The sequence below is a fragment of the Bombina bombina genome, chromosome 7 (genome assembly GCF_027579735.1).
Source record: "Bombina bombina isolate aBomBom1 chromosome 7, aBomBom1.pri, whole genome shotgun sequence".
NCBI lineage: Eukaryota > Metazoa > Chordata > Amphibia > Anura > Bombinatoridae > Bombina > Bombina bombina.
Genome location: NC_069505.1, coordinates 498,160,465 through 498,174,971, shown reverse-complemented (window position 1 = coordinate 498,174,971; position 14,507 = coordinate 498,160,465). Strand labels below are relative to the sequence as shown.

At 36.3% G+C, this 14,507-nt stretch overlaps 1 protein-coding gene across 1 annotated transcript in view; it reads left to right on the top strand.

Annotated features, from left to right (window-relative positions):
- The window catches only part of LOC128666869 (cytochrome P450 2A5), a 59,233-nt gene extending 49,490 nt beyond the window's left edge, over positions 1-9,743 (top strand). The window contains exons 7-9 of the mRNA XM_053721673.1: positions 2,664-2,851; positions 9,085-9,226; positions 9,446-9,743. Of these exons, the coding sequence (XP_053577648.1) occupies positions 2,664-2,851; positions 9,085-9,226; positions 9,446-9,627 (512 nt within the window). The 3' untranslated portion in view covers positions 9,628-9,743. The remainder of the gene's footprint in view (positions 1-2,663; positions 2,852-9,084; positions 9,227-9,445) is intronic.
- The last annotated feature ends 4,764 nt before the right edge of the window (positions 9,744-14,507 follow it).

The window sequence follows — 14,507 nt, the reverse complement described above, 5'->3', positions numbered from 1 at the left end:
TTCTAATTTTATTGTGTTATTTTATTGTGCTTTTATTGTGATATTTGTTTATGTTCAGCCTTTATCGAAGGTATTAAATTGTAAGATTTAGCAACCAGTCCTTTAGCCTTTTAAGCATATTTAGCGCTTACTCTCAACTTTTCATATTAGTAACATTTTAATAATGCAATGTAAGATTAGTAATTCTTCATGAGCGCTAACCCGACATTGTGTAATACCTAAATCTTGAAACACAAACCTATTACGAATATTTTATATTCCTATATTCTTCACATAGAATTTTTTTTTTATATATATATATATATATATATATATATATATATACAGGGAGTGCAGAATTATTAGGCAAATGAGTATTTTGACCACATCATCCTCTTTATGCATGTTGTCTTACTCCAAGCTGTATAGGCTCGAAAGCCTACTACCAATTAAGCATATTAGGTGATGTGCATCTCTGTAATGAGAAGGGGTGTGGTCTAATGACATCAACACCCTATATCAGGTGTGCATAATTATTAGGCAACTTCCTTTCCTTTGGCAAAATGGGTCAAAAGAAGGACTTGACAGGCTCAGAAAAGTAAAAAATAGTGAGATATCTTGCAGAGGGATGCAGCACTCTTAAAATTGCAAAGCTTCTGAAGCGCGATCATCGAACAATCAAGCGTTTCATTCAAAATAGGCAACAGGGTCGCAAGAAGCGTGTGGAAAAACCAAGGCGCAAAATAACTGCCCATGAACTGAGAAAAGTCAAGCGTGCAGCTGCCAAGATGCCACTTGCCACCAGTTTGGCCACATTTCAGAGCTGCAACATCACTGGAGTGCCCAAAAGCACAAGGTGTGCAATACTCAGAGACATGGCCAAGGTAAGAAAGGCTGAAAGACGACCACCACTGAACAAGACACACAAGCTGAAACGTCAAGACTGGGCCAAGAAATATCTCAAGACTGATTTTTCTAAGGTTTTATGGACTGATGAAATGAGAGTAAGTCTTGATGGGCCAGATGGATGGGCCCGTGGCTGGATTGGTAAAGGGCAGAGAGCTCCAGTCCGACTCAGACGCCAGCAAGGTGGAGGTGGAGTACTGGTTTGGGCTGGTATCATCAAAGATGAGCTTGTGGGGCCTTTTCGGGTTGAGGATGGAGTCAAGCTCAACTCCCAGTCCTACTGCCAGTTTCTGGAAGACACCTTCTTCAAGCAGTGGTACAGGAAGAAGTCTGCATCCTTCAAGAAAAAAAATTTTTTCATGCAGGACAATGCTCCATCACACGCGTCCAAGTACTCCACAGCGTGGCTGGCAAGAAAGGGTATAAAAGAAGAAAATCTAATGACATGGCCTCCTTGTTCACCTGATCTGAACCCCATTGAGAACCTGTGGTCCATCATCAAATGTGAGATTTACAAGGAGGGAAAACAGTACACCTCTTTGAACAGTGTCTGGGAGGCTGTGGTTGCTGCTGCACGCAATGTTGATGGTGAACAGATCAAAACACTGACAGAATCCATGGATGGCAGGCTTTTGAGTGTCCTTGCAAAGAAAGGTGGCTATATTGGTCACTGATTTGTTTTTGTTTTGTTTTTGAATGTCAGAAATGTATATTTGTGAATGTTGAGATGTTATATTGGTTTCACTGGTAAAAATAAATAATTGAAATGGGTATATATTTGTTTTTTGTTAAGTTGCCTAATAATTATGCACAGTAATAGTCACCTGCACACACAGATATCCCCCTAAAATAGCTATAACTAAAAACAAACTAAAAACTACTTCCAAAACTATTCAGCTTTGATATTAATGAGTTTTTTGGGTTCATTGAGAACATGGTTGTTGTTCAATAATAAAATTAATCCTCAAAAATACAACTTGCCTAATAATTCTGCACTCCCTGTATATATGTATATATATATATATATATATATATATATATATATATATATATATATATATATATATATATATATATAACAAGAAACTTGCACTCACTGGACTTTTTTCAAAACACCAAAATTTAATGTGACGTTTCGGAGATAGAGTATCCCCTTCCTCAGACCAGGGGATACTCTATCTCCGAAACGTCACATTAAATTTTGGTGTTTTGAAAAAAGTCCAGTGAGTGCAAGTTTCTTGCCATATATACCTATTACCTACTAGCACCCTGGCTGCTGAAGTCTGAAGTGAGAGTGCTCATCTTGGCTCTCTCTATATATATATGTTATATATATATATATATATATATATATATATATATATATTGATAATGTTAATGTAAAATACATATTAATACTTCTATGTCTATAGGAATAGATATACAGGCACAGGTATATACATATATATATAGAGAGAAGTATGTATTTACAATAAAAATTACATTATCCTGTAAGTGAACAACATTGTAATTGTTTACTTTCAACTTTTAATACGTGCTTTACATCTGACGTACGCAAAAGCCGATATCACTCACTCGCAGCAGTTAGCTCGATACTTATAAATCTAACCCAAGTGTTTTGTTTTTGTTTTTTTAAATTTTATTATTTTACTTGTTTATTGTTTATAGCATCAGTTTATCAAAAAGATATTTCAAATTGAATTTGATTTCTGATACTATCAGACACCAATAACTTACACACGCTATTTCAATCTTTAAACCATCTCTTCTTCCACAAGAAAAAATCCACAAAGAGATAGATATTGTGATTGGCCGGGACCGAAGTCCCAGGTTCGAGGACAAGAGTCAGATGCCTTATACAGATGCTGTAATTCATGAGATCTTGAGATTCAGTGACCTGGTTCCTTTCAGTATGCCACGTGCTGTGACAAAGGATATTAAGTTTCATGGATATACAATTCCCAAGGTTGGTTTTTTTTTATTTTATTTTCTTTCTTTAGATAACTTTACAGTTTTAGGAAATACTCAATGAGTTTTATTCAAAAGGAAATGCTGTATTTTCTTGCAAGTTCACTTTTATCCATAATATTTCCATGCTTATTCATAGGCAAATGAAGTGAAAATATGTGCCCCAATATTTAAAAACAAAACACAAGCTTAGTTATGTATGGAAACTGGGACAGATGACGTTGGCAAGAAATGTAGGTCTTTTTTTATTTCCAGCAATGTTTTTTTAACTTTCTGTAACTTAAAGACATACTAAACGCAATTTTTTTCTTTCATTACTCATATAGAGCAGCACTTTTAAGCAACATTCTAATTTACTAGTATCAATTTTTCTTCGTTCTCTTGGTATCTTTATTTAAAAAAGAAGGAATGTAAGCTTTGGAGCCGGCACATTTTTGGTTTAGCACCTTGGTAGCGCTTGCTTATTGTTGGCTAAATGTAGACACCAATCAGCAAGTGCTACCCAGGGTGCTGAACCAAAATTGGGCTGTCTCCAAAGTTTACATTTCTGCTTTTAAAAATAAAGATACCAAGAGAAATTGATAATAGGAGTAAATTAAAAAGTTGCTTAAAATTGCTGAAATTGAGAAAGAAAAAATGTGGGTTTACTATCGATTTAACTTAAGGGGTCCTGTGTGTGTCTAGAGACATAAAAAATACTCAGGGCCAGATTAAATTTGGAGAGTTATCGTTTGCACTCGAGCGATATCAAGTTTTTGCGTTCATTTGTGCGTAAGTTAAATTGCGCTAATATTAAAATTTGAAAGTAAATGCAAACGTGTGAGCAATTTACGCTGGAATGATTACTGTGACCACAGTGCTCGGTTAACTGTTTCACAAAACTAAAAAGTGTCACAAAATGCATTACACAGTAAAGTTGCAATCATAATAACACCATCTAATAAAAAGTATTAAAAAATAATATTGCACACAAAAGTTATAAAGGCTCAAAGATATGAGATTTCTGGGTTAGCGCACAAGTGGGGTGTTCTACCCCCTATACCGCCGCCCCCGGAGCCCCCCGCAACTAAATAAAGTTATTAACCTCTAAACCGCCGCTCCTAGACCCTGCCGCAACTATGATAAATGTATTAACCCCTAAACCGCCGCTCCCGGACCCCGCTGCCACCTACATAATACCTATTAACCCCTATCCTGCCCCCCCATATCGCCGCCACCTATAATAAAGTTATTAACCCCTATCCTACAGATCCCAGACCCCGCCGCAACTAAATAAATTGTTTAACCCCTAAACCGCCGCTCCCGGACCCCGCCGCCACCTATATTAAACTTATTAACCCCTAATCTGCCCCCCCTACACCACCGCCATCTATATTAAACTAATTAACCCCTATCCTGCCCCCCTATACCGCCGCAACCTATAATAAAGTTATTAACCCCTAAACCTAAGTCTAACACTAACCCTAACACCCCCCTAACTTAAATATTAATTAAATAAATCTAAATAAAAATTACTCTTATTAAATTAATTATTCCTATTTAAAACTAAATACTTACCTATAAAATAAACCCTAATATAGCTACAATATTACTAATAATTATATTGTAGCTATTTTAGGATTTATTTTTATTTTACAGGCAAATTTAAATTTATTTTAACTAGGTACAATAGCTATTAAATAGTTATTAACTATTTAATAGCTACCTAGATACAATAAAGTCAAATTTACCTGTAAAATAAAAACTAACCTAAGTTACAATTACACCTAACACTACACTATCATTAAATAAATTATTCCTATTTAAAACTAAATACCTGTAAAATAAACCCTAAGATAGCTACAATGTAATTAATAATTACATTGTAGCTATTTTAGGATTTATATTTATTTTACAGGCAACTTTGTATTTATTTTAACTAGGTACAATAGCTATTAAATAGTTATTAACTATTTAATAACTACCTAGCTTAAATAAATACAAAATTACCTGTAAAATAAATCCTAACCTAAGTTACAATTAAACCTAACACTACACTATCATTAAATAAATTAAATTAATTAACTACAAGTAGCTACAATTAAATACAATTAAATAAACTAAACTTTAGGTGGTTTAGGGGTTAATAAGTTTATTAGAGTGGCGGTGGGCTCCGGGAGTGGCGGTTTAGGGGTTAACATGTTTAATATAGGTTGCGGTGGTGTAGGGGGCAGATTAGGGGTGTTTAGACTCGGGGTACATGTTAGGGTGTTAGGTGCAGACATCTCCCATAGGAATCAATGGGATGTCGGGCAGCAGCGAACATGAGCTTTCGCTATGGTCAGACTCCCATTGATTTCTATGGGATCCGCCGCCTCCAGGGCGGTGGATTGAAAACCAGGTACGCTGAGCCGGAAAAGTGCCGAGCATACCTGGTAGTCATTTGATAACTACCAAAAGTAGTCAGATTGTGCCGAACTTGCGTTCGGAACATCTGGAGTGACGTAACAATCGATCTGTGTCGGACTGAGTCCGGCAGATCGAAGCTTACGTCACTAGAGTCTACTTTTGCCGGGCAGTAGGGCTTGATAACTAAGGCGAATCAGCCTCGCCACAAATACGCTGCGGAATTCCAGCGTATTTGAGGTTGACGGCTTGATAACTAGAGGCCTAAATCTTTAATTGGATCAACTATAAAATGATGTCTTATGCATAGACACTTTTTTTCTCATCTGCTTTCTGCCTTTGTTTTCTTCATGCCTTATCAGTATGCTCACCAGGAAGTAGATTGTGAAGATCCGCAGTGAGAATACAAGTGTGTCTGTCGTCTGGTTTACTGTTTGAAAAGTATTTTGTGGCCAATATATTTCTCTGCAATATTCAATGCATAGGCTGAAGAGCCACATGTATTGTGTTAGACCACCAAATTTTAAATAGCGGCTTGGAGTTTTTCGAGCAGATTTGCTGCAAGTTGGCCGTCTTGCTTAAGTTTGAATAATATATGTATATAATTAATGAAAAAGAATCAATTAGCTGGGGCTGAGCCAGCTATCTATGGAGCGGTCGCATGTTTGAGCTGCTTCTCATCTGCAGGCAACAAATCTGGCTTAATTTCATTGAAATATGTGAGATAACTGACTACAAAGTTAGAGCCACTACCCATACTCATTATGCTCCCAAATAGGACAGTGTAAAACTTTTCCAGCTTACTCTTGGATACTGATTTGTCCTTAAGCAGTTTGTGAAGTTCGGCAGGCGCCATCTTGGAACAAGGGTGCAGCGTTTTTGAAATATTCCTGCAGGCCCTGTTATAACTTTAAAAGACACTCTCCTACTGTTTCCTTACCTACTTCAGCGAGAGCGATTGCGCTTGTGCAGACAGCTGTTAAACCCCTATACAATAACCAGACAGAGGGCTCTTTTCTAGTTCAGGGCATACCTACACCAGAAAGCCGGCACAACAACCATGATGACTTGCTTGTCAATCATTGACGAGATGCGCTGCCTGCTTAACAAGTATTATGCTGCACTTACAGAAACTCTGTGCAGGACATTCAATCGGGAGGAAACCCAAATCACTGTGCACACTATAGATCCTGATCATGTTCCGGTGGAGTTCGGGAGCGGTGGTGCTCAGGGGCTCCAGTGCTTGCGGCCCGTATATACGGGATTTCAGAGTGACTTAATGGTTGGGGATTTGCACTTGAAATTGCGGAGCAGCAAACCGACAACCCAGGTTTGGCACGGTCTCTCTATCTCTTACCTATCATTTTCTGTGATGACCCAGAATTCTATGGTGCTCAAACATGTGAAGATCCTAGGAGTTGTTTATACTCGGCACTCAAAATATGCATGGCTGTTGGATCTGTGTGACTTATCATCCGCTCTGCAACCCAGGGAACTTTGGGATGTGGATATAGCGATCGTGAGTTGGGACCCTGGCGAGCATATCTAAGAATGGGACCCCTGGAGGCATTCTCATAATTTCCAGCCCTATAATATAATATATTATAAGCCATCATAGACTCTGACAGAGCAGGCATTGGATAGAGACACAGAGCAATAGTCGGACTTCGGACATTAATAGTCTAAACTTACCTGATGAGCCTCACTGTGAGATCGGTTGCTTTTGCCTTTTACATAGAGCAAATATTCTTCACTACTATTCATTGGTTTGTTTGTTAGAGCTGTAGCTATACTGATATGATCACTATTGTTTTACACCTAGATAATACACCGCCTGCATCCTGTAACAGACCATTACATAACTATAAGCTACACTAAGGTCTAAGCTAGCTCTCCCTTGGAACTTAGTGTTAAAATTCCACTTTATTTTCTGAGTTGGTCAAAAAAAAATTGTCATTTGTTGTATTTTTATCTATAGAGATTTGTAAGTTATGTCACATACACACCAGCTCACATTAACATGCTTTCAGCTATTTTAGTCAGCTCTGATGGATTCTAAGTAAAAGCACTAGAACAAAATCCTGTCTTCTCCAATTGCATTATGTGCTTAGGAGTATGCCAAAAAGTTAACCAAGTTTAACAATAATATAATGTTTTTTGCTTTTTTTATGTACTCTAGACTATTTAACAGCTGGATAGCTGTTTATTTTCAAATGTATGCACATATATCATCCAATATTTATAGTAAGGGCTACATATAAAACACATGCCTACCTGCTTTATATGTATACTAATGACTAGCTCCTAATCTAGTATTTCAATGTAGCTATATTCACGTTGAGATTACCATTTAAAATGTGCAATAATGATATCACCTTTGTACCTTATGTTTCTAATACTTAGTGTTTAGCTTATTTTGTTTTCTTTTCTCATGCCTTCCGATACAGACTGTGCAGTGTGCAATCTTTAGTTTTATCACACAGAGTCCATTTCTGTTCACAATGGCTATAGAGCAATCTTTATCCAATTTTATTATATTTTTTATGAATGTTATACAGTGAGAGATGAAGCTGCCCACTTATACTATATACTTACAGGCCCTCTCTAGCAACAACTTCGGTTAAACATGTTGATGCTAGGTCATATTTATATAAATAGTGTTGAGACAGGCTACATGCTTCTCACCCTCCCCCCTCACTTTTACACTGTTCTCTGGGTATGCACTTAAATCCCAGAGACTAATTTGCGGTTTACCTCGATAGGCACCGCTTTTGATTTGTATTTTTATTCTTTAGTGTCCTTTTACGATGCCGATAGATGATATGACAATACTAGTAGAGTTGAGAAGACAGTCTGGGAACAAGAATTGCATTATTCAATTACATTACAGTTCTTATTAAGGGATTTTTGGAACTTGAAAATGGAAACCGTTCAATCATCCTTTTTGTTATCACTGGTATCTGGCATACACCCAAGGGCCCTGGGTGGATCCAGATCCTAAGCATTTAGTAATAGCTTATGGTCCTTAGACTCATGTAAGCCTACCCTATACAAATTATTGATTGATCTACTCCCTTATCAACCGACATATACTTACTTCCCTGTTCCCTCTATTCCAATTTTACATCTCCTAATAATCTGAGGCAAAGTTGCAGGTCCTTACTTCCCGTTCACTTTATGTATACAAAGACTATACATATTCTAGCACGTTTACATGGATAATTCTTATATCTGCAATTTATACTGCTCGGTTTGAAGGCAACTTTTATTCTCAAGCTCTATATACATTTAGAACCATCTTTTGAACTTTAGAGATTATCCATATATTGCTGAATATTGATACAGTATACATGCTGTACTATTTGAAACAGTTGCACTTTTCAACCAACTCACATGTATATTTACGCTTGCTATAATCCCTACCTCTCATATGTGAGTCTTGTTTTATATAATTTTCAAAGCAAAAGAAAAAATGTATTTTCTTCTTTTTTTTTCCTCTGTTTTCCTTTTAAATATGAGGTTCATTTTTGAATACTTAAACACTTCTGTGACGTAACAGATGAAACATAACTGTTTGTATATATCAATGTGTCTGAATGTGCCATTGGATATACTGCTTATATGTTATTGAATATTGAACCTCAATAAAAACTGTCATTAAAAAAAATAATCAATTACACTCTTGCCTAATTTAGAAATATTTATTTATGCGTTAGAATGTCAACAAAGTTAAAAAGAATAGTTTCACTTTCTACTTTATTTAAACTCTGAGTCATATTATATAATTTAGTTATTCTTTCCAAAATGATCTACAAACCCAATGATTTTTTATATATATCTTTGTAGAATACCACATCATTTCTTCTTCTGACATCTGTTCTGCACGATCCTGCATTGTTCCCAAATCCTGAAAGTTTCAACCCAAAGAATTTCTTGGATGATTATGGTAGATTTAAGAAGAATGACGCATTCCTGGCATTTGCAGCAGGTACGTTGTTAATAGAAAACTGTATCATTTTATCATTTTTATAATAAGATATTAGTTATATTTGTTATACCTAGGTAATTGAATCTAAAAAAGTAAATGCATTCCTGAAGTCAATAAAGCATTGCAGTCAGAATCGGCTAACCCAACAGTTTAATAAATAAATATATGTGTGTGTGTGTGTGTATATATATATAGTATAAATTGTTTCTATGTATCTAGGAAAGAGGACCTGTTTTGGTGAAAGTCTTGCTCGAATGGAACTCTTCATCTTCTTTACTACTGTCCTCCAGAACTTCAAGCTGAGCTCTCCAATACATCCTGAGGATTTAGATATTACACCTTCTGTATCTGGTATAGGGAATTTCCCAAGGCCATACAAACTCTGCATTGGGTCTCGCTAATATTTATTTTTTCTTCTACACATTGAGATGCTTATAATCAGTCTAGTTTCTTTGTTTTTATTCTATTTGAATTCCCCTCTGTTGTTCTAGAATTAAAATTGCATTGCACGTCTTCATATTATTATCATTATTATTATTATTTGTTCTTTATATAGCACATTCCATATTCCACATATTCTGCAGTGCTGTCCAAGGGTACAATTTGTTTGACAAATTTTCTCTCATCTCTTTCAAGTTTCGTATAATTTTATTTAAATACCTACAGGAGGAGTTGATGGCCCTATTCCCGTGAGAACTTACAATCTAGAAATTCTTCCACTTTAATTATTTCTGTCTTTAATGTCTAACTGCGCTAAAATCCAATAACTATCTCTTATGACTCTCAAAATCTTACAAATCGTCTTTGTTCTGTACTCTTTATTTAATTAGAATTCATAAAATACTTCAGCCACTAAAAATAAATAATGTAGCTCATATTTACTACTAATATTATTTTTCTTATGGTCGTACATTTTCACTCTGCTCCTCAGAGACAAACAAAACATCTTCACTATTTTTATGTAAATAAAACAATACATTTTAAGATCACACTTTGACATTCCCTCTTCTGCCTAAAAATGCTCACAAACCTGTTTCCCTTTATTTTGTAAAAAAATATTTTCTTTTCTATTTTTTTTTAATTATGACTTAAAATATAATAATTAAACTAAACAAATCAAATCCCGAATAACGACAAATATTACATTCTTTATTTAATATATTATATTTCATTATGTTCATTACTTTATCACTTTAGCCAGTAAATATTTGTGTCTATCAGTCTAATTCTCTCTCTGTCCAAAAAAAAAAAAACATTAAAGGGACAGTCTACTCCAAAATGTTTATTGTTTAAAAAAATAGATATTCCTTTATTACCCATTCCCCAGTTTTGCATAACCAACACAGTTATATTAATATACTTTTTACCTCTGTGATTACCTTGTATCTAAGGATCTTTGGACAGCCCCCTGATCACATGACTATTTATTTATTAATTACTAACTTGCATTTTAGACAATTAGTGCTGTGTACTGCACAACTCCACGGGAGAGAGCTTATGAATTTGTTTATTTATGAAGATAAGTAAGGATATTTCTTCAACAAAGCAAAAAGAAGAGAATCGCACCCTGTTCTTAATTTTAACAATAATAGCAATTTAATATGGTAAATAAAAAATAATAATAAAACAATGTTTAAAAATACCTTCAATTCCGCAAAATTCTTAAGATTGCAATACACGAATAAAGCATAGATATTCTACACCTAGATTTAGAGTTCTGCGTTAGCCGTCAAAAGCAGCGTTAAGGGGTCCTAACGCTGCTTTTGGCCGCCCGCTGGTATTTAGAGTCAGGCAGGAAAGGGTCTAATGCTCACTTTCAAGCCGCAACTTTTCCATACCGCAGATCCCCTTACGCCAATTGCGTATCTTATCTTTTCAATGGGATCTTCCTAACGCTGGTATTTGGAGTCTTGGCTGAAGTGAGCAGTAGACCCTCTACCGACAAGACTCCTAACTCCAAAAAAAGTCAGTATTTAAGAGCTTTCTGGGCTAACGCCGGTTTATAAAGCTCTTAACTACTGTGCTCTAAAGTACACTAACACCCATAAACTACCTATGTACCCTTAAACCGAGCCCCCCCCCCCACATCGCCGCCACTATAATAAATATTTTTAACCCCTAATATGCCGACCGCACATCGCCGCAACCTACATTATCCCTATGAACCCCTAATCTGCTGCCCCTTACACCGCCGACCCCTATATTATATTTATTAACCTCTAATCTGCCCCCCCAAAGTCGCCGCTACCTTACCTACAATTATTAACCCCTAATCTGCCGACTAAACCTCACCACCACTATAATAAATGTATTAACCCCTAAACCGCCACACTCCCGCCTCGCAAACCCTATAATAAATAGTATTAACCCCTAATCTGCCGACCGGACCTCGCCGCTACTCTAATAAATGTATTAACCCCTAAAGCTAAGTCTAACCCTAACCCTAACACCCCCTTAAATTAAATATAATTTTAATCTAACAAAATAAATTAAATCTTATTAACTAAAGTATTCCTATTTAAAACTAAATACTTACCTGTAAAATAAACCATAATATAGCTACAATATAACGAATAATTATATTGTAGCTATTTTAAGATTTATATTTATTTTACAGGCAACTTTGTATTTATTTTAACTAGGTACAATAGCTATTAAATAGTAATTTACTATTTACCTAGTTAAAATAATTACAAAATTACCTGTAAAATAAATCCTAACCTAAGTTACAATTAAACACTACACTATCAATAAATTAATTAAATAAATTAACTACAATTACATACAATTAAATAAACTAAACTAAATTACAAAAAAACAAACACTAAATTACAAAAAATAAAAAGAGATTGCAAGAATATTAGGCTAATTACACCTACTCTAAGCCCCCTAATAAAATAAAAAAGCCCCCCAAAATAATAAAGGTCCCTACCCTATTCTAAATTAAAAAGTAACCAGCTCTTTTACCAGCCCTTAAAAGGGCTTTTTGCGGGGCATGCCCCAAAGTCATCAGCTCTTTTGTCTGTAAAAAAAAATACACCTCCCTACATTAAAACCCACCACCCACATACCCCTACTCTAACCCAAACCCCCCTTAAATAAACCTAGCATTTCCCCCCTGAAGATCACCCTACCTTGAGCCGTGTTCACCCAGCCGGGCACCGATGGACCAAAAGAGGACATCCAGAGCGGCAGAAGTCTTCATCCTATCCGGGCAGAAGAGGACATCCGGACCGGCAGACATCTTCATCCAAGCGGCATCTTCTATCTTCATCCATCCGACGAGGAGCGGCTCCATCTTAAAGACCTCCGGCGCGGAACATCCTTCTTCCCCGACGACTAGACGACGAATGACGGTTCCTTTAAATGACGTCATCCAAGATGGCGTCCCTCGAATTCCGACTGGCTGATAGGATTCTATCAGCCAATCGGAATTAAAGGGATAGTAAACCCAAATTTTTTTTTAAACTTATTAAATACTTGTTAAAATAATAAATACATTTGCAATTGGTACCTTTGTAAAATATTCTTTCTTTTTTTTGTAATTTCAATTTGAAACTTAGTACTGCGCCAAACCCATTTTCTAAACATTATATGGGGCCTGTTGTGATGTTCTACCTAGGTAGAAACATCATGGTGGCCCGCATGCGCATTAAAACTATTTTATAAGCAACACATGCGCAGACTCGCCCCCCAGTCTCCAGCAGTCTACTGACAGAAGCACAAGTTCTTTTACACCGGCATCAAGACAGTCACACACAGAGTGCAAATCATCTCTTGCAAATGAGGGGAAGAGACATTTAGGAGAGCAGCGTGTATATTAGAATTCTTCACTGCCTGTGATGAAGTTCATCTGTGTTTTAGACGCTGAATACGGCAGTGAGTTTGAGAGCTATGTTTATTTAACTGTCGGGCTCATCTCCCCCCTCCCTCTTGGATTGTTTGTTTTCATGTGGAAACGGAGCCCTCACCGTCATTAATCAAGTAAACACAGCCAGAGGGAAGGGGTGAGATGAGCCCGACAGTTAAATTAACATAGCTCTCAAACTCACAGCCGTATTCGACGTCTAAAACACAGATGGACTTCATCACAGGCAGTGAAGAATTCTAATATACACGCTGCTCTCCTCAGCTTGTAAAGTCTTGCAGCACAGCTCTCTCATACTGAAGAGTGGGTAATAGAGAACCTGTTTATATTTTTCCCTGTCTCCGCTGTTGCCGGTGTGAAGCTGCCCCTTCAACCAATAGGATGACTAATTTGTGAACAGCTGTGCTGTAACCTCAATACTGCGCATGCGATGCTGACTAAATGTATTATTTAAATTAAGGGGCCCAGCTGCTTTGCCATTGGATGGGGGGCGTATGGTGGTTTATATGAGCCATGCCTCATTTTAGGGACTGTCATTACCACACATTTCATGACAATTTAACCTTTAAAATTAAGGTATGTGAAAGCTTAATTTAATAAAGAAAACTATTTTAATTTATTACATTGATCATAGTAATTATAATAATATAGTTTAATTACTTTCACATGGGAATCAATTTCTAACCCTTTAAGGTAGGAAAAATCTGATTGGCTGATTGAATTAGCCAATCAGATTCAAGTTCAATCCGATTGGCTGATCCAATCAGCCAATCAGATTGAGCTCGCATTCTATTGGCTGTTCCGATCAGAATCTTAGTTCTAATTGTAACATAGGTTAGGATTTATTTTCAAGGTAATTTTGTAATTATTTTAGCTAGGTAGCTATTAAATAGTTAATAACTATTTAATAGCTAGTGTACCTAGTTAAAATAAATACAAAGTTGCCTGTAAAATAAATATAAATCCTAAAATAGCTACAATATAATTATTCGTTATATTGTAGCTATATTAGGGTTTATTTTACAGGTAAGTATTTATTTTTAAATAGGATTAATTTATTTAATAAGATTTAATTTATTTTGTTAGATTTAACTTAGGGGGGTGTTAGTGTTAGGGTTAGACTTAGCTTTAGGGGTTAATACATTTATTTTAGTAGCGGCGAGGTCCAGTCGGCAGATTAGGGGTTAAAACTTGAAGTTAGGTGGCGGCGACGTTGGGGGGGGGGGGCAGATTAGGGGTTAATACTATTTATTATAGGGTTTGCGAGGCGGGAGTGCGGCAGTTTAGGGGTTAATAACTTTATTAGAGTAGCGGCGAGGTCCAGTCGGCAGATTAGGGGTTAATAAGTGTAGGTGCTTTTTTGCAGGCGCTAGGTTTTTTTTCATCCCAAACTGCCCCATTGTTTCCTATGGG